At 41.8% G+C, this 25,480-nt stretch overlaps 1 protein-coding gene across 7 annotated transcripts in view; it reads right to left on the bottom strand.

Moving 5' to 3' along the window:
- Positions 1 to 25,480, bottom strand: part of BCKDHB (branched chain keto acid dehydrogenase E1 subunit beta) — a 314,907-nt gene that overhangs the window by 54,804 nt on the left and 234,623 nt on the right. Inside the window, exon 10 of one of the 7 annotated variants that reach the window (XM_084622422.1) lies at positions 20,397 to 20,453. The exons of the other annotated variants lie outside the window; for them this stretch is intronic. Within the exon in view, the coding sequence (XP_084478548.1) occupies positions 20,412 to 20,453 (42 nt within the window). The 3' untranslated portion in view covers positions 20,397 to 20,411. Of the gene's footprint in view, positions 1 to 20,396; positions 20,454 to 25,480 lie in introns of those variants that run through there. 7 annotated transcript variants of the gene reach the window in all.

Raw genomic sequence — 25,480 nt, 5'->3', positions numbered from 1 at the left:
CTCCCCCCTTCGATCACAGCTTGCTTGCAAAGGAAATAAAGTCACTATCATTTAAAAAAACATGTATTATTTATTAATTGATTATAAAAATAGGGAGATAACTCACAAGGTAACCCAGGTGGAATGTGGGGGGATAATAGGAGGGAAGGAAAAGGCCACTTCAAAACTTGTTGAATGCCAGCCTTCCTTTGCTTGGGCTGTCCACTGGGGTGGAGTGGTTGGGTGCCCGGAGCCTCCCATTCCGCGTTCTTGGGCATCTGGGTGAGGAGGCTATGGAACTTGGGGAGGAGGGAGGACAGTTAAACAGGGGCTGCAGCGGCAGTCTGTGATCCTGCTGCCGTTCATGAACCTCCACCAGATGCCGGAGCATGTTCATTTGATCCCGCAGTAGCCCCAGCATTTCCTCATGCCTTCTCTGATCTTCCTGCCGCCACCTCTCCTCACGTTCATCGGCCACCATCTTGTAGACTGCTATTGTGTCCCTCCACCCAGCTATGTCAGTGCTGGATGACTGCATGAGCTCAGAGAACATGTCATCGCACGTACGTTTTTTTCACCCCCTTATCTGAGATATCCTTTGGGACGGAGGAGGGAGACTTGAAACATTTGCACCTGCTGGAGGAAAAAAAGGGAGTGAAATATTTAAAAAGATACATTTTACAGATCAATGGCTATACTCTTTCATGGTGAACAACGCTATTCATATTACATAGCGCACGTGATTTTGGTACAAGGTCGCATTTTGCATCTTATATTGAGTGCCAGCGGCTTTGGTGTTAGAGATCACAAACGCAGGGCCGGGCAACAGAATTCGGCTTGCAGGCGCCCATGGTAAGCCACAGTCTTTCGGCTTCTGCAACCTTCATAACAGCAGCCCCCTCCTTTCCCATATGAAGCAAAGCCCGTTGAGTTGGCCATTTATTGCAGCAATTTTCCTGTTAACGTGCAGCAGCAGTAAACCCCTACCCCCCATCCAATTCTCTGGGATGATCGCTTTTCCCGTCCCCCTACTGTCTGGCTGGTATCAGGAAAGATCCCTGCTAGTCAAACGCGAACAGCTCAGCGCCAATGACCCCCCCTCCCACCACGTGGCTAACTGCAGGGTGGATTTCTTTTCAGCCACAGGCAAACAGCCCAGTAGGAATGGGTACCTCTGAATCTCCCCTTAATCAAATTTCCCTATTTCAACCAGGTTACCATGAACGATATCACTCTCCTGAGGATAACACAGAGAGATAAAGAATGGATGTTGCTTGAATGCCAGCAAACACCGGGACCATACGCTGCCAAGCTTTGTCATGCAATGATACCAGATTACTTGCTACTAGCATAGCATTGTAAAGCGTCCTACCATGGAGGACGGAATAAGGCTGCTCTCCCCAGAAGCCTTCTGCAAAGGCTTTTAGAGTACCTCCAGGAGAGCTTCATGGAGATGTCCCTGGAGGATTTCTGCTCAATCCCTAGACATGATAACAGACTTTTCCAGTAGCAGTACTGGCCACGAATGCGTCCCAAGTCCTCAGGGCTACTTAATCATTAAAAAACACTTGCTTTTATAACATGTATTATATTTTAAAAGGTACACTCACCAAAGGTCCCTTCTCCGGCTTCATTGGGTTGGGAGGGTATTTCAGTCAGGGTGATAAAAAGATCCTGGCTGCTGGGGAGAACGGTGTGCTGTGTGCTCTCCCCAAGCTTGTCCTCCTCCTCCTCATCTTCCCCATCTGCAAAATCCTCAGCCATGGCAGAGTGTACCCCATCATCGGAGTCCACGGACGGGGTGGGGTAATGGTGGCGCCCCCCCGAGAACTGCATGCAGCTCAGCGTAGAAGCGGCATGTCTGGGGCTCTGTCCCGGAGCGTCCGTTTGATTCTTTGGTTTTCTGGTACCTTGTCTGAGCTCCTTAAGTTTCACACGGCACTGTGTTGCCTCCCTGATGTAACCCTATCCCTCATGGCCTCTGAGGTTTTTAAAAATGTTTTGGCATTTCGTCTTTGGAACGTAGTTCTGATAGCAGGGACTCCTCTCCCCATACAGCGATCAGATCCAGTACCTCCCGTTCGGTCCATGCTGGAGCTCTTTTTCGATTCTGGGACTGCATGGTCACCTGTGCTGATGAGCTCGCCTGGCCAAACAGGATATGAGATTCAAAAGTTCCTGAGGCTTTTCCTGTACACCTGGCCAGTGCATCCGAGTTCAGAGTGCTGTCCAGAGCGGTCACAATGGTGCACTTTGGGATAGCTCCCGGAGACCAATACCTTCGAATTGCGTCCACACTAACCCTAATTCAAAATGGCGATGTCAGTTTCAGCGCTAATCCCCTCATTGGGGAGGAGTATAGAAATCAGTTTTAAGAGCCCTTTATGTCAAAAAAATGGCTTCGTTGTGTGGACGGGTGCAGGGTTAATTTGGATTTAATGCTGCTAAATCCGACAAACTCGAAGTGTACACCAGGCCTTGAAGGAATACATCTGAAGAAAGCAGTCTTTGTCCAAATTTATCCCTGGTGTTTCTCTATTCAAGTCAATGGATTTGCCAAGTTCGTCCCTAGTGTAAAGCCAGTGGATTTAGACTGCGGGTGATACTGGTTCTTAAAGTATGAACTCTAACAGAGGAAAACCTCTTCACTTTGATATTTTGGACTACAGGCCCCATTTTATTTTCTCATTTACTGTTGGTAAAATTACAGCTACCCACTTCTCATGAAGATTTTTGTCTGACATCACTCTGGAGGACTTCTTATAGTAGCTTTATATTAGATAACCTACAATGGTTTGGAGGGAAAAAAAGCTTCCTTTCCTTGAAGCTGTGCAAGAATCCTTGCATTTGTCACACTGCTCTGACAGTAAGGGAAATGTATATGTACACTATTCACTCACTGCAACCGAGTATCTTGTATCTAGCAGAGTGAGGCTGTGACTGTAGTCCGTATGTCCAGTAAAGAATCAACAACAGCCTTTGCTAATGTTATTTCCAAGATTTTCTGAGCTCTTTTCAGTCTTTCTTCCTTCTGTTTTTATTAAAGGAAAACGTCGTAGCTCAGTTTTAAGAGCTCACTTCTGCAGCTACCCTGGCTCTGATACTATTTTTCAATCAACCGAGAGTCCCATGTGTGTAGAAGCCACTTACCTGGGACCTGAGATAGTTCAAAATTAACTCAAGGTTTGTTCTGCAATATTGAAATCATTGGGACTACTCATCTGAGTAAGTGCTACTCATCCTAACTGCTGCAGATCCAGGACTTGTGTAAGGACCAAATTGTGCAAACTTTGGTAATGAGTACTAACCTGTGGAACTCATTGCCAGGGGATGTTGTGAAGGCCAAAGCAATAACTGGGTTCAAAAAAGAATTAGAGAACTTCATGGAGGATAGGTCCATTAATAGTTATTAGCCAAGATAGTCAGGGATACAACCCCATGCTTTGGGTGTCCCTAAGACTCTGCCAGATGCTGGGAATGGATGACAGGGGATGAATTACTTTATAACTTCCCTATTTTGTTTAATCCCTTTGAAGCATCTGGCATTGGCCACTGTCAGAAGATAGGATACTGGGCTAGATGGACCATTGGTCTGACCCAGTATGGACATTCTTATGTTCTTACTCTTATTTGTGATTAGAATCTCTTATATTGCATTGGAGTTTTTCTTTAAATATACTCTATTATTAATCTGTTTCTGCTACCAGCTACTAATACAGCACAATATCAGTTTTGGCAGTGGAAGATTATATTCTTTCTAACATCTACTGTTTTTTATTTCAAACACTGTTTGCATTGCCACCGCTGCAAATTGTAACCAAACATCAAATTTTTCCAATCAAATTTGCGCAGCTGTACATATTATAAAAGTTTTCATAGCATGTCTCATATCTTTTCCGTTTATCATTTCATCTTAACTCCTCTATGCCGTATTTTTCTTTAAATTGCTATTAAACAAAACCAGATAATTTTGGCACATACATAGACAGTATCAAGTTGTGATGTAGATAATGTAAAGGGAAAACCTAACGGTCAGTGACAGAATTTCTCTAGCACTGGACAAGAACTTTAATTCATTCCTCTTGCTTTTTATCAGCTTGTCACTGTGTATTAAATACAGTGCACAACACACAGTGTTATCAGAAAAAAAACTTCTATTACAAACCCACAAAAGTATAACCTGAGAGTTGCCAAAATATCTAACATCCCATCCTCCTACACGTATCGCATACAGGGTAAAGTTTGCTATGTCTAAATCCCTAGCATTTTAACTAAATAATTAATTCCTCATAAAAACCGTGATTTTATTCACAGAGTATCAAAATTATGTACACATATACTCTGTCAAAAATGTCAAACTAAGGTAAATAATAAACAAGCAACTTTGTACAGATTACTTCACTAAAATCTGAACATTGCTCACATATGAAACTCACTGCTTTTTGTAGAGAAAGATATCTGGATGTCAATTTACCGTAATCCTGGGCTATCCTGTTCACCAGCCTCTAACTCTATTGTGCATAGCTCATCGTTAGTCATGCTTACTTGGGGGGGGGGGAGGGGAAGAGTACAGTATGTGTAGAAAAAATAATCAAAGAGAGGAAGAAAAGGGAAAGCATTGTTCATTCCAAATTTTAATTTTTTCTTATTCCTAAAGAAATTCTAAGTATATTTAAAATAACAAATTCCTGTATATTTTAGAAAAAAGAAAAGGAGTACTTGTGGCACCTTAGAGACTAACCAATTTATTTGAGCATAAGCTTTCGTGAGCTACTGTAGCTCACGAAAGCTTATGCTCAAATAAATTGGTTAGTCTCTAAGGTGCCACAAGTACTCCTTTTCTTTTTGCAAACACAGACTAACACGGCTGCTACTCTGAAACCTGTATATTCTAGGTATAATACATTTGCAAGGCGAATATACATCTGACCTCTACCCCTGCAAAGCCTAACAAGATCATTTCACCGTGAAGGAGTAAAACACAATGCTGTTCACCATACAACTCCTGCTATCCCAGCAGGAATAACTGCATCCCTCTACTTGTCCATAAATGATTTAATTCAGGGAATCTTCATGAAGAACACACAAGTGTTCTTACTATTTATAAAGCACCTGAGACTTAAGACACACTTTAGAATAATGAACACACACAAATCAACAGACTGAGGATAACAGGTCAAATCCCGCTCACTGCACTCATATATATATAGAGAGAGTACTGAGTTCAAATCCATTGTTTCAGAGTTACTCTCCCAAATAACTTTCAATAGCCTGATCCTCCTTCCCCTGAAACAAATAGGAGTTTTGCCACTGAATTCCATCACAGCAGGATAACAACTTTAAAGATACGGAGTGAAATGGTAAAGCTCCTGTCGACTTCAGTGGGGTCAGAATTTCACCCATGAATAGAAACAACACATTAACCAGGTAGATTGATGTCACTGTCAGTGAGTTGTGATGCTTGTTTCTTATCTTATTTTTTTTAAAGGAAAGATGTAAAAAGAAAGTAATTATATGATTTTTTTAAGGTCTATGTTAGTTTTTTTTAAACAGATTTAAATGCCCTATCCATAAATGCATCATTTAATTTGTTTATTTTCAAGAGTAAAAATGTAAAAACATTTAGATTAAGTAGGCACCAATTTTTGACAAAAAAAAGTTATGCTCCTAAATCTATATTTAGGCATCTAATAAGTGGCCTGGCTTTCAACAGTGATGAGCACTCGGAAGCTCCCACTGAAGTCAATTGAAACGTACATGAGCTTCATTGGGAGTTGTGGATGCCCAGCACTTTTGAAAGTCAGGCCATATATTTAGGTTTCTAAAATACATGTAGTTAGAAGCCTAATTTTAGGCACCCATATTTAAAGAAACAAACACAAAAAATAGGCCATAATCTTTTCTTTACCACTTTCAAAATTATTTTAAAAGAAGAAATACTAAGCAGTGAGTGGCTCCAAGTTGGGGAGTCTGTTAGGATAACTGCAGAATATCACAGAATACATTAAAGCCAAACGTTCAAAAAATGCCCAGAAATGTGGGTACCTCCATTTCTGAGTGCCTCACTTGAGACCCACAACAGTGGCCTTTTATTCAGACGACTGAGCAAGTGCTCAGTAAACAGACATATTTGTTAACCTGTTGTGCACTTCATGAAATTGTCTATTGTTCTTTTGGAAAATTAATCTACAATAGCAGCACCAGTTCTTTTCCCGATGTGACTCAAAAGAAGGGTCCTATCTTTGCTGCTGCTCCTGCCAATCGATTTAGTACAGGTGTCATTATGAAATGAATTAACAGTGCCATCTCAGCAGAACGCGTAACATTTAACACACTATTTACTTTATGTTCTACTGGCCACAGATGATGACATTCTAATGGATAGCTGCTATACAGATTTACTTACTTCTCCTCATTTATAACAAGAGCCAGTTATTTATTGGGTTACGTAAATGGGGACCTACCAAATGCAATGGGCCAAATTCATCCCTGAGGTAACTTCACTGAAATCAGTGTCAGGAAGGTACACCAGGGATGTTGCCTAACGTGAGAAGGACCCTTTGAAAAGGATCCAGTGAAGATACTTTTAGTATAAAATTTGGTCACCACAACATGCTGTCTCAGCATTTTTTAATCCATTCAGCTGTGAGAGCAAACTATTTTATTTACTATAGGGTTGTTCCTACATTCAGGACAGCTAACATTGTTTTTGGCAGAGAAAATGGGTGTGTAAGAAAAAAAAAGAAAAAAGAATGTGGAAGTGTTTGTTTTAATAGCACCCTATCCACCAAACTGTACTGCTCTGCCAATTGATAAGAAAAAGATGTTGCATTTTGGGCCAACCAACTTTATAGTGCAGATGCTGAAGTAAAAGAGATGAGATACTAATAAAGGAGGAACTCATGATGAAAATTCCCACTAATGTGAATGGGGGGCCAGAATTTCACCCTCAGTGACTTAGGGCCTAAACTAAGGCTGTGACAGAGGAGCCACACTGCATCCAAGAAAGTGCCCCTGGAGGTTTCCCGAACTTTTACTTCTCACCATATAAGGTCATCTAGGTTGTTGATAATTGTATATTTAATCATCGTTGTGTGAACATTTTACCTAGTACTGTAGCTAGGCTCACTGGTCTGTAATCCCCAAGGTCACCCCTAGAACCACTGTTAAAAGCAAGTACAACTCCAGCATTCTGGGATAGTCGCTCATTTAAAAAACTTAGTATGATGGGAGTGAGGAAAGCAGCATGTCTCTCCCCATCTCCCTGCTGGTGTTTTCTATCTAAGGGGGATGCTGTATCGCCCACATGGGCCTTAGGATCAAGAAGCCCCCATATTTCCAGACTCAGTGGTCTAGCTGATTAATAAGAGCAGCACTGTGATCAGCATCCCGCCTGCTCTACTGGATAAAATGCAATAATTCTCTGATGACAGTGAGTGAAAAGTCACCTTCGAGCCAACATATCTCAGGAACTATTCCAGCTACCCTGGTAAATTTTTCCAAAATCAGAAACTTCCCTATATAGATGAAGAAAACATGTTTTTTGGCTTTTTTAGAGACAACTTGTTAATTTTTTGAAGAGTGTTTTGGGCTATATGTGTTTTAGGAAGTGCACATTTCAATTTTGGCAGCTTCTTTGAAACGCAGACTTTCCTATCTGACTCAGACATGTTCAATATTAATTCTCCATCAACTTTTGCTCTTTGTGAGATAATTGCAGACAGAATTTTCTTGTGCTCTGTATGGATATCAGCTAAATTTCCTTCTAGAAATAACATTAACAAAACTCCTCCATATACAGATACCTGTGACGCTAGGGGTCTTTCAATGACATTTCCTTGGCTGCATTACCTGTGGCACAGCCAGTAGATTTTAAATCGAGCTTTCAGACTCCTGTATTGTGATGAACACAGCACAACTATTTTAAGCAGCTTTGGTGGTATCTATAATGTAGGAAATACCTATATGTGGCTACTGTACTTAGTAGAAATAGGAAAGTGTTTCATGTTCATTTGCTTTTATGCTAGTGCTACGGCAAGTAAGGAAGGTGGGTAACCCATCACCAGCAATCTAGAGCATTGGGTATATTAGGATCTCAGAAATGCATGTAACATATTTTATACTCCCTCCTTTCTTAGCATTATCTTTATTTCCAGTCAACCAGAAGGTGACTGAAATTGATAAGCCTTTTCTTCTTAGGGAACAGTCCTGGTCCTACAACTACCATTCAGGAACGTAGTATCAGCAGGTAGCACTCTACAGTCTTAACTATGAGTAGCTAGGGTATCACTGAGTGTTTCATAGAAGCTTCATGTGAAGTGAGAATCATTCTCTGGGAATTGGGTTGTTAAGGAACCAATTGTAGTTCCCTCATGATCCAATGTAGAAGATTATGGGATGTTACTGTTATACCAATAAAATAAAAACCAGCAGGATCTTATTAAAGGGGAAAAGGCAAAATACCACAATTATTGTGAATACAGAAAGAATCATAGTAAGCAGTTAGTTATAGCTATAACATTCCATTCAATCTCATATTTATTCACACATTCATTCATTCATACACAGACACACAGGTTCTGCAAGGGTTTTATCATAGTTACCAGCCTTAGAGTTGCTCATGCCAAGCCACTGGCCAGGTGGCCTGGACATGAGGAGGGAGCAGGGCCTTGTCAGATGCTCATCTGATGCTCCTGGAAGTTGGTTTGCAGAATCAGACCCCAAAGTTCTCAATTTCTAGAGTCCATTTTTATAGGAATTTCTTCCTATGCCAGTCTATGGGAATTGCTTCATCATGCTGTTGCTGAATCAATCAGCAGATGTCACATTCCTGACAGCTCCGTGCTGCCAGATGTTATCTTGTTCTTTGGTTCTCCCATTCTTGAGACTGTTGGGTGGATTCCAGTCTGCTCTCCAGGGGTCCTCTGGCTATTTCCACTTGACACCTTCTTCAGCCGATGGACACTGCATTCTTAGGCTGGCACCTCCCTGATCATTCAGTTATTATCCACACCAAGCATCCATCCACATACATCCTCTATCTCTATTTTAATCACAATTGTTAACAAAGCAACATTAATACAACAAAAGGGCGGGGAGTCTCTGGGTGCTGTTTCTGTTGTTAGAGTATTGCTTTGAGTCTCTCTCTGTGTGAGTAGTTATTGTTACAAAGAATTGCTTTGAGAACAGACTCTGTCCTAGAATGTACTAACACAATTAGCAGCTTGCAAGTTTCACACATAGAGGGAGATAAACAGTACCAAAAACCAAGAGACCTCTTAATTAGTAATACCCTGGAATTTAAACTATGGGGAATCAAACCCATTTGTGATTTTAATACAGAACTACTTTAATATGATCCAACATTACCTGCTTCCCCAGCTCATTTCCTTTCTGTAATCAGTTCAGATCAGGATTGTTTCTTGCCTCTTGCTGTCTTATATGTGGATGCGCACATACACTTCACTTCCTCCCAGAAGACCAATTACAGTTAGACTATAAGCAGCTGTGTACCTTTCTGCAGGCCCCGAAATCTCTGCAAGTGGGGAGAGAAGAGCCGCCACTTGAGAACTCAGCATCATCCTAATATACTCAATATTCACTGGACCAGATTTGTGCTTTAAGAAATCGGTTACAATAAGAGACTTATTCAGGCAGTGTCCTCAGGGACAGGAGACCTCTTTGCAAGAGTGTAGCATACATCTCCCTGTGCTAGCCTAGAAATCAATACAGCCTCTACCTTCTCCTCCGACGCCATGCTAGGGTAGCCAAGAACTGTAGCTTGGAACAATCCTGGCACTCAGGAAAGGCAAGGAGTAAAACTGTGTCTAACCACCACACAAGGGAGCAAGAAACAATGACAGAAAAGAGACTTTTTCTGAGTGACTCCTACCACCAATACACACCTGTGCAGAGGTAGAGTAGTCACACTCAACCCTTCTATGTATAGCTATATGATTTTATATATGTGTACATGTCAATGTATATTTTACACACATATTATACATTAATAAATACATCACTGAGAAGAAATGACTTATAATATGGAAGACAACAGTGGACCCCTTACATGAAAGCCCAGATGGCACTGTATTATGAAGTACATCTATTCCTACATATAATGTTGCTTCAGCCACATCATCAATATAAAAAGATAACTACAGGAAAGTATCAAAATATGAAACAAAAAAATGTATTTTTTAAATGAATCAGTGCTTTACAAAACCTAAAAGCTTCACCGTGCAGCACGTGCTTCAGAAAAAAAATCCATGTAGTGAGTGATCTCTAAGTACATATGTGAATCTGACAAGCACTTATTTTTTCTATTAACTTTAGGCACAATGATGTAAATAAATAGTCGTGCAAAACCAGCCATTTCTAGGGAATTAGCACACTCCACTGATGTGCTGTGAGGAATGAGGCCAAAGGCCAAGTGATTTCAAACCCAAGAAGTTTATTATTGCTATGATGAACTGAAAATTAGTAGAGAAAAGAACCATTTCCATGCTTTTACTAGGGATCATTGGGCATGACATTGACAGCTAACCATGAGGCTCTACTTCCATTTAGCAGTCAAAGCAAAGCCATAATTCATTCTGGTTTATTCATTATGCTGCAAAATAAAATGTTATCAAACCTTGCATTATTAGGTTTTTGAAGCGGAAGTGTTCCACGATGCCTTAATTATTTTACAGAGCTGCTGCTTTACAGCAGAGCCTGTCATAGTCAATCTATGTCAGGTTAAAATCATACGGTTTAAAAGCAATGTGAAGCCAATTAAAATAGAAGGGATTTTTTATATTAATTTGAATTAAACACCAAGTCAGTGATTTGACAGCATAATATATAGGCCTGCTCAGTATCAACTATAACAATCTAAAATGACTACTGAAGAGCTCATAACTCAGATAGCTGCCTGAACTATCATTAGTTATGTTTACATAACAGTTTAAAAAATGCTGATGTTACTGAACCATAATAAGCTACTAGAGATAAAATGGAAAAGATCACCACATCACAGCCCAGAAAACACAAGTCCTTGAGTCATGGGAGGTTTGGAGGCTTCCCCCTCTCCCCCCCACCCCCAAATTTATTACAGATCAAAAACTTCTCATTTCTATCAACTTTGTGGGATATGGTAAATTTATGGTTAGAAGCACAACATGGTTCTAATCAGATGAGTCTGAATTAAAATTATATTTTTGCAGCTGTAAACTGTACTGTAAAGAGAAAGCATAATACAAAACACATTGTTTTTTCTACAACAGCAAATTCTAACAGTTGGAGTGAGATGCAAATGCTAAACCCACTAAAAGGGGAAAAAACATTAAAAATGAAGGCCCATATTCATTTCAGTTCTGCTTCGGTGGCCATAATTTTGGTTCTTTTCAGAATCTGTGCAGTGAAGGCCAAGCGCATTGACTGAAGTTATAAATCACAGTGGATAAACATACATGTATCAGTACGACAATGGTGCTGGAGTTCAGCCTTAGGCAAATGAACATTTGGCGTGCCAGATTAAATACCAGCACAAGGAAATACATTCTTAATAAATAGGGCAAGAGTGTACTTTACAATATACACTCTATTGATTAAGATGAATCCAACCTTTAATTTGTTCCACAGCCAAGAAATTTCAGCGTCACATAACCACAAAGAATACACTTCTCTCAATATATCCTACTACTGAACTACTTTCTGCTGTCCTGGGATAAACTTCTTGTGCCTTCGCACACACGTGCATAACTAGTTTAAAAGAATCCATCTGGATCCTTGCATGCCAAAAGTAGGAAAACCGGTTCAGACTGGAAGAGACAAAGGGGATGTTACTGGGGATGGAAGAAATGCTGTCCTCTGCCTCACCACCAATGCAGGTGTAAAATGGGGCAATGATGAGGCAAAAATGAGGAGAGGAATTTTCTTGGCATTGGGCAGAGCAAACTGATTTATTCAGTGACTCTGGAAAAAGTGTGTAAGAACAGAGAAATATTGCAGTAAGTTTTTCTTCTTCCCATTTAATGTTTCTCAAATAAGTGACAGTTCTGAGTGTCTACTGCATACCACAAATGTTTGTCTCATAAGATTGTTGTGCAAATTCAGACCACCCTAATATTTCTGTTAATTAATTGCTGTTTATTTTGTATGAGCTTGCCAAGATCTCTGCCCACCTTGTCAGCTTGTGCCTGTTGACTCGTTGAGTCACCTCTTATGGGCTAAGTAATCTAGTTTGAAAAATACAAGTGTGGTGCCTTTTGCAGATTTTCCACTGTAAGGAAGGAAGGGAAATAATAGCAAGAAATACTAAACTGATCATGAAATACATCTTAAAATCTTATCAGAGGAACTGCATTTTTATTAACGTACATAAAAGTGAAAACTTTAATGTAAGAAAATTTGATGTAAGACTTGAAGAACTATTACATTAGTATAGAAAAAAGTTTAAGAACTGATTCAACAAGCTTACCATTATTCATCCTACAATACAAACACACAAATAAAACCACCAAACACAAGCTACAGTGAGCAACCTTATCTCAGTACTCACTTCACTCTCTCTTCTCAATGACAGGTTTCAGAGTAGCAGCCGTGTTAGTCTGTATTCGCAAAAAGAATAGGAGTACTTGTGGCACCTTAGAGACTAACAAATTTATTTGAGCATAAGCTTCCGGGGGCGAGGAGGGGAACTTTTGTAGTGATAATCAAGGTGGGCCATTTCCAGCAGTTGACAAGAACGTCTGAGGATGGTTACTATCGCTATGAACAGGTTAGTGGGAAATCTGACAAGGAATTATCATGGATAGAGCCGTGGGTTTCTCAGGGAGTCCAGATTCCAGGGGGAGGCAGCATAATACATTTTTTCTCATACACTGAGAATGACCCCACACAACTCAACTAGTGACTTTGTCACTCCTGTATCCGCCTCCCTTAAGGTCAGGAGGCCCAGCACAAGTCTAGACAACAAATGTTCATTCAGTTTATGAGAGAAAATAAGGATCACAAAATAAATAATAATTTTAAATACATACATTTAAAGCAAAGGTGCAAAAAATGACAAAGGAATAGCTAGACAGGCTTGCATGGAGAAGTCTGGAAATATTGCCTTCATCACAACATAAATGAACAAAGCTTCTCAGTCTAAAAGAGGTCAGAATTTCCTTTGTCTTACCAATTTACAAGTTCCAGCTAGTTTCTTGGTGGGTGAAATAACTGACTGCTCAGACCAGGATTTTATACTGTTTCTCATATCTCATCAATAAAAGCTGTGCATCATGTTCCATTCCTTCACCCTTCTCCTCTTTTTATGTCCCTATTGTGCCTTAGATCATGAAGTCAAACGGTTATCCTCAACAGTACTCGGAAAGGGCCACATATGGCTCAGTTCTGCAATGTATTGAGCACTATGGCATGTGATCCAGCAAAGCACTTGAACATGTGCTTAACTTTAAGAAAATTGGTGGCTCCACTGAAGTCTTTAATTACACAATTATAGATAATTTACAAGACCTTTGCTTCCACCAATACACATACAACTTTGCCTCATTCCTGGTGCATCATTTAAACTGCACAATAAAGCAAGAGCACTGCACAGAAAGAGTATGTGATTATATCAATCATAATTAGGGCCCTACCAAATTCATGGCCATGAAAAATGCATCACAGACCATGAAATCTGATCTTCCCTGTGAAATCTGGCTATTGTAGGGGAGACCAGATTTCACAGAGTTGGGTGGCTGGAGGGCAGTGGCTGCTGGCCGGGAGCCCAGCTCAGAAGACAGTGCTGCCACCAGCAGCAGTGCAGAAGTGAGGGTGACATGGTATGGGGGTCATCACTTGGTGGGGGGGCAGGGCTGGCCTCGTAGGTGGGTGAATGAGTGACTGCCCAGGTCCTGGTTGGAGGGGGGGTTGCCATGGTCACCCCCCACACACAGCCAGCCTAAGGCCCCTTTAACTTTTAAGTCCTTGGCCTGGAGCCAGGGAGAGGCAGGGCTGAGGGTGCTCCAGGCAGGGCTGAGGGTGCTCCAGCCAGGGCTCCTACTGTGCACCGGGCTCCAGCTGCTTGTTCTGGATGGGCTGGGGAGGGACAGGACTTCTTCCTCCTCTGCATGGGCTGCTCCCAAGACTGGGTCAGACCCATCTCCGGGAACCTCCTCCGGCTGCAGGAAGCTTCGTGGCTGCCCTCTGGCTGCCCAGCTCTGAAGGCAGCAGCACAGAAGTAAGAGTGACAATACTGCAAACACCCACCCACCAGCCTTGAGACCCCTGCCCCATTACTCTGTTTTGGGTCAGCACCCCCACAGTTACAATATCATGAAATTTATTATTTTTAACCTGCAAGAGGACAGGCAACATTTGGCATTATCTATCTTTTGCATCTTGAACATCATTTTAACGGGAGTATTTCTGTTGTTGTAATACATTAAATATTTTGGGGGTTATAAACACCACAGACACGTAATACATTCATTGTGCCCATCACAACTTTCATATAAGCAAGTTTTTGTCCGTCTACCTGGAAAAAAAGGGGCGTTGTCCCTTTAAGGGATCCCTTATAATATGTGGGAAGAAGGAGTAAAACTTAAAAATGACAGAAAAGGCAGGAAGCACTTAGGAACAGATCTGTAGAAGACCACTACATTCTCTTTCTGCTGACTGGAAGAGTGGGTGAGGGGGGGTATTTATAAACCATGCAGTCCCAGAAAGACCTTCTTTTACATTCAAATTCCTGTAAGTACATAAGAGGCATGGTCACTAGTCCCTGAATGTCTGTTGATGGTTCCTTGATGATAACAATGTAGTTTCAAAGAATCACCACCCCACAAAGGACAATTCCTTTAGGTATGGATTCCAACTGAGTCCAGTAAACCAGACTCATGATACATAATTGCTGGACTGCAAAGCTTTCAAAGTTTGGATCTCTGCATAGTTAACTCTACCATTCGACTCTCACGAGACAATTAGAAGTAGCACAGAGAAGACTTGCACTGGGATAAAAAAAAAAAAAATCAAGAAAGCTTGACAATGTAGCTTAAAAAAAAATCAGTTTCTGAATGAAATTCTAAGTATGAATTCCTAACAGAAAATCTCAAACATTTATTGTAATTTCTAAATGGCTTAAAATGTAGAGTATTTGGTACGACTTTCAAAGATGAATTTATTTTCTGTGCGCTTTTTTCTTTTTATCTTTAAATTTTGCAGGAAAATCTGAATTTTTTAGCACATCTTTTGTAGCTCTGCAAATTGCAATTTTTTGTCTCCTTTCCCCTTGCACTATTTTGCCTCTCTCTTCCATACTTCTACGCTATCTATTGTAATATCCTAAGTAATCTTAATTCCTGTCCTGGATTTTAGAACAATACAGAAAAGATTGTACCACAAGAATCCATACAGGCTATAAACAAAGCCCAGATCATGCTAGATCAGAAATTTGGGAGTTTATTGAATTGCTGCCTGAATATTTATATCACACAGACACAACAGACCTCTTAATTATGTACCTGACTCTCATGCATCACTCAGTGTTTTGGTTCAAAGAGCTATATGTCCCTTTCCGTTCTTACTTAGTCATCTTAAGCAGATTCCTACTACTCTCACCTGCTTTTCTTTCAAATGGCATCATCTCTCTTTCATTATTCAGGGTTATTTTGATCTATTCCACTTCTCTTTCCCTCTAACCACCCTTGTTATTACCCCCAGCATTGTCATTAGTTCTTGTGTGTGTCTATCCCAGTCTCTTATTCTATGTTATCTCTCTGGACTTTATTTGGTTTTGGCTGCCAACCCAGTGGCACCATCTAATATAGTGATTTATGAAAATAGTGACACAATCCTTTATAGTTTATGATCCCTACCAGCTGGATGCCAAAAAAAAGAGAGATGAGCAAGAACTGAAATTGACTAGGATGGCAGATTCTGAAACACCATGGTTATCTGCCAGTGCTTCAGAGACTAGGATTTTAGTCAGTTTAATTTTACTGCCAACTGGGATTGTGTCAAAATATAAAACAAAATCAGATCACCACATTTAATAATTTTCTTATGTGTCTGTATAAGTAGTGAGTGTGTGAACAATCTTGCACCTGAATACTTCAGTATGCCTTCTTCTGGAGTATCTAAATGATGGTAACTTCCAAACCTCTTCCACTATTTGGCCCAAAGAGGAGAGGCATTGCCATCAAGTCCAGTTAAAGTACTGCAGACATTCAGCACTGACATTCATGCAGCTCTCCAATTTACAGGGGCTGTCCTACCCTGAGCCATTCTTCTAATAAACTGGAAAACACAAGTGCAAGGGCTTATACTACTTCTCTGGCTGACCAAAGATAAACAGAGCCCCAGAAAATTCCTCTGAAGCATCAGTCTCTTCTTTCAGTAGAAGTACTATTTTTTCCTCAAATTCCTCCTCCAAATGTTTAAGATTTATGCATTTCAACAACAGTCTGATGGTCAAATCCAAGTCAGTCTGCATCAACACATATACGGAGGCAGTAAGAATCTTAAAGCATATATTAAGGCTGATTACCCAGAAAATACTTGCTTTCAATAAATTAATAACAGATCCCCAAAAAATGTTTGCATCCTATTTGGGTAAAAATAGATTCCAAATGGGAAGCACTGAAAGAATGGAGGCTAGTCTCTAGAACTGACTGTAAAAGATCCCATAGTTAAAGAAAACTTGAGCACTAGAACTTGACTGGGATTTTCTAAGGTATCATACGATAAACTTATGTTCAAATAGACCAGTCAAATGATCACTAATAATGTCAAAAACGCCTTGGACAGAACCACCTCAACCTCAGATTATGAAGTAAATTGCTTAAGTGAAGATGTACAGAGTCTCTAAACTTCTCAGTTTTTCAAGCCATGTAATGAAAGAGTTTGAAAAAAAAATAGGATTTTCTAGACAAAAACTGGGTCAGTAGTTTTATGGTTATGAATGTTTTACAGTAGCAAGGTGAAATCCCTGCATTAAGTTTTGTGTGATAAATATAAAACTAGTTTGGTTTAGAATAGTCTCTGTTCAATCTCAAACTCTGGGCCATTCAACTTTAAATGTCCATAACTCCAAAATTACTGAAATCATTTTGTACAAGCTTGATTTGTTTTGTAACTTCCAGCTATGGCAACTTGCTTCAGAAAGAGATTGCTTTGAAACAGATGACTTTGAAGGACATTCTCAATTATATCAGTTTTTCTCCTTTCTGAAGTGTTTCTGACAAAAACGCTCTGGGTTATGTCATTTCTCCCACTGTTCCATTTAAGGTTATTATAGCAGGAAATTACCACTGATATATCATTATACATTTTTGTTTACTATTTTTAATTATAGTATTTCTCACCAGCACCTAAAGAGATTGGGCCCCATTGTCTACTGAATGTATATGTAGAAAGAGACAGTTCTAAACAGATTACGAAGTAAATAATCAAGACAAAGGAGCATTATCCCTATTTTACAGATGGAGAACTGAAGCACTGAGCGACTGAGGAACATGCTTAACTTTAACTTTATGAGTAGTCTCACTGAACTCACTTTGGTGAGGAGAGAAGTTCAGGGTAAGGTTGCAGTGTGTGGTCTATAGCATATGGTGTAAATGCAGCTGCTGACGGAAAGGACTATATGCATCATCAGCTGCCGCACATTAACCCTTCTGTGCCAGGAACTGTACATAAAAGCCTTCTTGCTTATGGACAGAAGCCATTACGTGCCAGCAGCTATACATGAGCGTGCATAGCATGTTTTTCTGTGAAGCACAAAAGCTGCACGTAACTGGCACATCATAACGTTTATGCATAAAAAGTTTCTCCATTAGCAACCTTTTGTGCTTTTTTTTGCTTATGACAAATAGCTGCCAAAAAATCGCAGAAATACAAATTTTAAAAACAAAACAAATTACACATATTTTACCAGACTTATTCGGGATACATCTTTCACCCAATTTTGTGTAGATATTTTTTTTTTTTTTTTTAACAAATAGAAGTTGACTGCCAAGGAACAATTTCAGCCAGAGCCAAATTTCAGACCCTTTCTATGAATAAATTATAAAGAGAAACCAAAGCAAAACTGTACAGAAACCCCCAAGGGCAAATAGCTAATCCTGTGCAAACCATCACACTGAAAGGCTACTGTAGCAAGGGGGCATGGCCTTCCTCCACACAGATGGGGAAACAGTCACAACCGCCCCCTGATGGGCAGAACCAGGACACCCATGCCTGTCCCGCTGGAAGCAGAGGAGCAAGACAGGAACTGGAAATATAAAAAACGGGCCCTCTCGCTCAGTTGGCAAGAAGCCACTGGAGAAGGATGTTTACCACCCACTGCCAGAACTCAGACCTGATGGCAGCCGCTACAGCGCCCGAGAGCTGGAAGGACTGCCAAAGTTACTGGTTGCCAGAGATGCCAAGGAGCTGTTGGGGCTGCCATTAGCTGTTTACCCTTGCAAGACGAACGACAACCCCAGGCCCCAGGTATCCCCCAGGATGGGGGTGTAGAAAGTGACGGAGGGAAGCCGAACATAGCTCGGTGTGCTGCTGAATGACAGCTGGCCAGTGTGTTGCAGCTGGATTCTCCGCTGACCCAGTGGTGGATCATTCTCCCACTGTTAGGGCCTTGGACTGGGACCTGGTGGAGTCAGGTTGGCCCGGGTCTCACCCAGAGGTGACAGGGTCTCCGCTCTAGGCCATAAGGCCTGCCTTTGTCGGCGGTTCGCCAGAGCCAGGATCCCTGTTTGCTGCCCCCACCCTGCCTGAGGGCTTGGGCTTATAGACTTTGCTATTCTGTCCCAACTACAAGCCAGAGCCTCCTAACTGGTTGGTGCTCTTCTCTGCCTGAGGTCCTGGGCTCAAACGTTACTGACTGTTCTACCCCACTGAGTGGCAGAGGCCTCGTGCTAATTCCCCCCTGAACTGTGTCCCTCCAGAGGCATTGTAGCAAGGGGCATGGCCTCCCTTCCAGACGGACAGAGAGGGACACCCACAACCCACCCTACGGATACCTACTTCAAGAGAAAAACAGTGATTTTGACTGATTTTAAAACACAACTCTAAATTTTTCTTCAAACTTGGTTTGTTTTGTAGATCTCACCGACACGGGAGATCCTGAGTGATTCCATTTGTTTCTTTGCCGACATCAGTTAAGCAAGTACATCACTAAGGTACCATTCCACCATTAGCTGAAGGGTGTTTGGTTATGTAGCACTGAAATTGGCAGGGAAAAGCAATGGTGAGGCAACTGTTTATCATGAGACAGAGTATATTAGAAACTGTGTTGCAATATTGCCAGTCATGAGGTAGTTGGTGATCATGAGGTTGGGTACATTAGAAACAATATTGTGATGTGGTACGCCCTCTACAGAGTTCGGACAGAAAGATACCAGCAAAAGCAAGCAGAGCAAATGTCAATCAAGTCTGTCAGCAGAGTATATAGGAGTATGTTAAGAGCTTCTCTTTGTCGTGGCTTCTATGGTGCAGTGTGGTGCAGGGGTGACAGACTGAGAAACAGATTCATCTGACCGTAGTCGGTACGCCTTGCTGGACCATCCAGCAGGGGGCAGATCTATCTTACTTGCTGTAATTGTAGTCTAGGATCATATATTTAAATCCCATTGTAGTTTTTAACAAATTGTGTGGCAGAGCTCCTTCTCCACCTGGGTGGGTTCCACTCTTCCTCTTAGCAGCAGGCTGGGGGGATTCCTCTCCTCCTAGCAATTTCTCCACACCCGTGAGCTACTGTCCCCACCTTATCTGAGCAGGGGTTCCCCCTGGCCTCCCTGCCACTACCTCTTCCGGGCATAGTAGCAGCAGGCCAGGCACCTAGTTCAGTCTCTCCCCTTTGGCGGGGGTCTTTTCTCCCCAAACCACTGGGGCCTGGAGGCGCTGTATGCCCTGATTGCGGTTTCCCCTGCACTTCACCTCTGTACCTGTGAGGTCTGTCTCCTGCATTTGTCAGTATCTGCCCTGTCCGGTTCTCCAGTAGCATGCCTGCTCCCAACAGCTCCTATTGTGCGCACCTATCTGACTGGTGGGGATGCTTTTAATAGGTTCTGGCAGGCCCTTGATTGGCCCCAGGTGTCCTAATTAACCTAGAGTGACCCCATCACAATCCTTAAAACCACCTGGTCTCTCTCAAACTTGACTGAATTGCTCTGGGGAAAGGGCAGCTCATAACATAAGCAAGATTCTTCCCTCTTTGTAGCCACCTCATATGACCTGGGTGCCACTGCACTACCCACAGCTCCTTTAGCCCCCTCATTATGGTCTCTCTCTAATGGCTGGATCCTCACATGAGTACCTGTCTCCCGAGCTGGTACGTCCTTGGATGATTGGACATACTCTTGTGTCTGTTTTCTCTGATTGTTGGCCATCTCAGTGGTGTTTCCATCCTTCTGGCTTCTACAGGTCTTCCTTCACTGGTAGCAGGGTTTTGGAGCTTCATCCCATCAACGCCTGCAGTGGACTATTCTGGTACCCTGTGAATGTTCCTGTGTGCCAAAAATATTAACAAGGGGCCTGAACCAGACAACAAAAACCCAGCATTGTGCAATAGTCTTGTAGCTATTTTCATAGCTGATTACACCTAACTAGTACTCTGTGGGTATACTCGGGAGGTGATGTGGTGGCCATCTCCCATTGGAATGCAAAGTCCTTGACTTCTTCCAATGCAAATTGGGGTCCATTGTTGGTGAATGCCACAGCTCGCAAAGTTTGCCAGTCACTGACTTGCTTCTTGTATCAGGCAGAGCATCAACCTCCTAAACACCAGAATAGTAGTCCACAGTAAACAAGTAGTGCTTTTCACTGAAAGCAAATAAGTCAGCTCCCACTTTTTCCTATAGTCAGGTGGGCAGCTCATGTGGTAACAAAGTCCTTCTGCTTTAGGTTATACACAACTGCCAAGTGTCACACCCTACTATAAGGAGCAGAATTGTATATTCATTCCCAACAGTAAACACACCTTCTAGCCCATCTAAGACAGCTGTCAATGCCCAGGTGTGAGGCATGTATTTTTTTTTTGCATATAACATCCTTATGTCATGAGGTGGGAACAACAGCTCTGTCCTCAAAATATGATTCCATCCTGTACACCCACCTCATATTTAATTTGAAAGTATGGTTCTGCTCCTACTGGTGCTTGGCTTTTGCCTTCTGGTCACCATGATAGTATTGCTCTCCCGTCTGCCTGTAATTGGATATCCTTTTCCATGGCCTCTTGGATGTCCATCAGCTTTGTTGTCGAAACTTGGAGATTGAATCCATTAGCAATGCTGCACTATGTCCTTATCTCCTTCCCTCAGTTTGCTGATGCTAGGTATTTATGCCCTGCTCCAAGTATCAGCTTTCACCAGTAATCACCCTGGACAATATGTGATCTCTACCTGGTAGCACTGGAGGCACATCAACATGAGCTACAATCTCTTTGGGGCACTAAGTAAGGGCTTTGCCATGACTGGCTCTAGTGGACTGAGGTCCGATTGCATTTTTACTGGATGGGCATAGGTGTACTTGCCTATAGATTTAATAGATGAAATCACTCCACTCTAAATACCACACCCTGAAGCACTTTTTCCTATTTGGGCGTACCTCTGTTCAGTCTCTGACCGGACTCTGCTGGCAAATGCAACTGGCTGCTTCTGCAAAAGAGGTACACCCACTCCTTTTTCTGATGCATCACACTGGAGTGTCAGTGGCTTTCCTGGGTGATAGTACTTCAGGACAGGAGCATATACTATCCTTTGTTTCAGCATGTTGAATGCTTGCCATTGGGGACCTGCCCAGTCCCATTCAACATCCTGCCTTGTGAGTGGACGTATGAGTTCTGCTGTTGCAGCCAGAACTTGGACAGAAGATTAATCATTCCTATTAAGTGCTGTGCCCTTTTCCTATCAACTGGAGCTGGCATGTCTCTGCTGCCTTAATCTTGTTTGGATCAGCTTCCAGTCCCTCTGCTGTAAACAGATGTCCAAGGTATGTCACCTCACACTGTTTGAGTCACATTTTGGGGGTGAGGGGTAGTTTTACGTTCTTGTCCCTGCATCTCTGTAAAAAAGCTTGTAGTTTTCTGTCATGGTCTTGTTCAGCTTCTATTTCCTTACTCCTTTCACCTATAATGAGTATATCATTTGCAATTATTTTCACCCCCAGCAGTCCTTCCAACACTTGGATGAGTCTTCCCTTACAACTCTGGTGTGAAGCTTATACCCATTAGCATGCACAGTCATCTGTACAGACCAAATGGTACTGCAAATGTTGTCAGCATACTGAACTCTTTATCCAGGCTAGTATGCCAAAACCTGTTCCTCCTATCTCAGACCATAAGGATTCTGGCTTTTGAAAGTTCTGGCAAGATGTCATCAATTGTAGGCTGTGAATAGTGATATTTTTTCAATACCTGGTTCAGTAGCTTTGGGTGTATACAGATGTGTAATTTGCCTGAGGGCTTCTTTATCTTCACCATGCTGCTTACTCAGGCTGTACTGGCCTCTACAAGTGCAGACTTTGAGCACCTTGCATACTGAATTATGTAATGCCACTGGGATTTTCCTTTGTGGAAAATACAAAGGTTCCACTGTAGGATCTACGTCCAGCTGCACCTTTCCTTAAAGCACCCATTGCCTTTGAAAACATCCCCAGATTCTTATAAAATTGTTCTCATTGTCCATGGGACTCCCACTTTTGGTTTTTGCACTGCAGCTATAAAATTCTGATGCTGTACCCTGATCAAGTCTATGGCTTGTCTGGCTTTGTTCCTTAAGAAGGGTCCGTGGTGCTTCTCATCCACCACCACAAATTTCAGTTGGTATCATCTTATTTTTTGGGTTAATTACTATGAGGTCACATTTTCCTTTGGGCTGCTTTATGTTCTCATTGTACATTATTAGAGCATGCCTGCTCTTTGTAATGGGTGTGTTCAAGTCCAATTCACCATAAGGAATCATTTTGCACAAGGTCCAGCTGTCCTCCACTGAAATCACGCAGGGAGTTTCCTTATTAACACTGTTGCATGCAGAGTTTGGTGCTGTCCCTTGTTGCTTTTCTGTTCCAACACCTTTACCCTGATATGCTCTCAGACTCAAAGAGAGAGTCATGATGTCACCATCACTGTCTGATGTGCCATGCCCTCTTGTACAAGTCTGACAATCTTTCTTGGACCTTCCCCTGCTCTGGCACACACAGCTAAAATGGTTCAACTTGCTACATGACTTGCAATGTTGTCCTTGTAAGGGGCACTTCTCCCTTACCCACTCATGCTGTCTCCCACAGTAAATGCATCTCACTATGGGTGTGGAACCCTCGCTGACTGCTCTCCTTTACTGTTGTCTCACTGCATGTACTTCTGGGGTTGTGGTGTCTTCTAGGGCTTTAATCCTTTCTCTGGAAGCTTTTGCTGAATGTCCCATCTGTTTAATGTGAGTTTGCTTTCCCAGAGCAGCTGCTCCCACACATGGTGATCCCAAGTACTGCAGATTATCTTGTCCCATATCAGGGAGTGTGTTAACTCCGCAAAATTGCATGCAACAGCCAGTGTACATAAAACAGTAACACAGGGATCTACCCCGTCCCCTGCAGATTGGTCTCTATTGAAAACTGAGTTGCTTCACAGTTTTGTTCTGCTTTGGGGAGCAACAGTTACCCAGGGCCCTAAGACTGTTATGAGACTTGAGTTTCAGAGTGCTACAGACCTCTATGCCTTGTTCCTCAATAAGTCACAGTTCTACTTTCCTGCTGCTCTCGTCCTTCTGTCTGGCCAGGTCTGTGTATAGCTTGAACTCCTTCCACTGGGTCCATCACTGGGCTACGTTTGTGTCTGCAAAATCCACAGCTCTGGGGGGCTTCAGACCAAGTTCTGTGGTTCATGCTGCCAGCTGCTGCACTGCAGAGAACTCACAGCTCAGATGCTGCTACCATGTTTCATTAGCAAAGAGCGAAGCTGAATGAACGTTAATATGAACAAGTAGATCTTTATTAAATCCCGCACACTGTCAGTGGAACTTGGAACACTGGAGGAGTTAGGCTGGAAGCAAAGCAGCCATATGGACAGAGCATTGTACAGGATTTAATAAAGTTCTACTTGTTCAACTGGGGTCCTGTCAACAATAGTTCTTCCAGGGAACAGGGGCCCTCTGACTCCAGTTCCACTGATTATGATACAACACGCACTTAGGAAAATCCAAATGATTGAAGTTCTTTCTTTAGATCCCTGATCACCTTTGTGCTGCACCCTCAGCTCCAGCTCTTGATTCAACAATAAGATCATTTAAAAAAAAATAAGCCCAATCTTGCAGCCCATTACTCTCCCAACTAGTCCCTCTCAAGCCAATACATTACACTGCCACACATTCACTCACTAGCAGAATAAAGTTGAGATGTAGTAACAGAGTCAAAAAGCTTGAGAGACATGGTTGCTGTTTAGGGGACGGATAAAGAGGCAGATAAACAGGCTATTTTGCAAACACAAAGAGATTGCTCAATAAAGATCAAGGATCCATTCCTTATTCATGCAAATATTTGCATTGGTCTTCGCTTATAACATTCCTGGAATCCCACAGGCCTCTGTTAAGGCCTGGTCTACCTTTAAAATTTAGGTCAACCTAGCTACGGCACTCAGGGTTGTGAAAAATCCACACCCTGGAGCAACTTAACTATGCCGATCTAACCCCCAGTGTAGATGTAGCTAGGTTTTCCGAAGAATGCTTCCATTGACACAGCTACTGTTGCTTGGGGAGATGGTGTTCCTACAGTGATGAGAAAATTCCTTCCATCATGGTAGGCTGTGTCTATACTGCAGGGTTATGCCAGCATAGTTATGACACAGTAGCTGTACTGCTATAGTCCCTGTAACGTAGACCTGGCCTAAATCTCTTACTTTGTGAAATTGTTGGGTCTTGCTACCTCACTTTTGTTTTGTTAGTGAATGACTGTTTAATTGGACAACGTGCCCTGGGGGGTTGGAACATTCTATACTTGACAGGCAGGAATCCTCCCTCAGTGAATACTGTAAAATATTAATTATTGTTTTCAAATATTCAAATTCAAATATTTCAATTATATTCAAATATTCAGATATTTTAGAATTTGTGGTAGCTAAATGTGGGTCCAATTTCAGTTCAAGTAAAGTTCAGTTCAGGTGCCAAGCTTCCCTGCAGCTCAAGAGGGTTCAGAGCTACTGTTACAGTTCAGGACCATCTCTTTAAAGTGTACAAAAACGTGAGATGTTTATCATAATAAGGCTCTTTGAAAATAACGTGGGTGGTTTTATTCACCTTTTTCCTCACGAGAGACCTCACAGCAAGGATGGAACAACAATATGGAAATTTACCATCTACTCCAACTGGACTCTGTGTTGAAGTCTCATTACTTCCATGTGTAAAAAGAAGTTAAAGCCAACTATAATACCCAAGATTTCTGTGCTACATCCAGTAAAAATGAATTTCCCTTTTACTTTTTAATTTTATGGCACAATCATATCAGACATACAGTTCTTAATTCACTGCACAGGGAATATGTGTTA

Source organism: Lepidochelys olivacea (assembly GCF_965140295.1).
Source record: "Lepidochelys olivacea isolate rLepOli2 genome assembly, chromosome: 3".
Taxonomy (NCBI): domain Eukaryota; kingdom Metazoa; phylum Chordata; order Testudines; family Cheloniidae; genus Lepidochelys; species Lepidochelys olivacea.
Note: the sequence above shows the minus strand (reverse complement) of the source record. Positions and strands in the feature narration are given on the sequence as shown.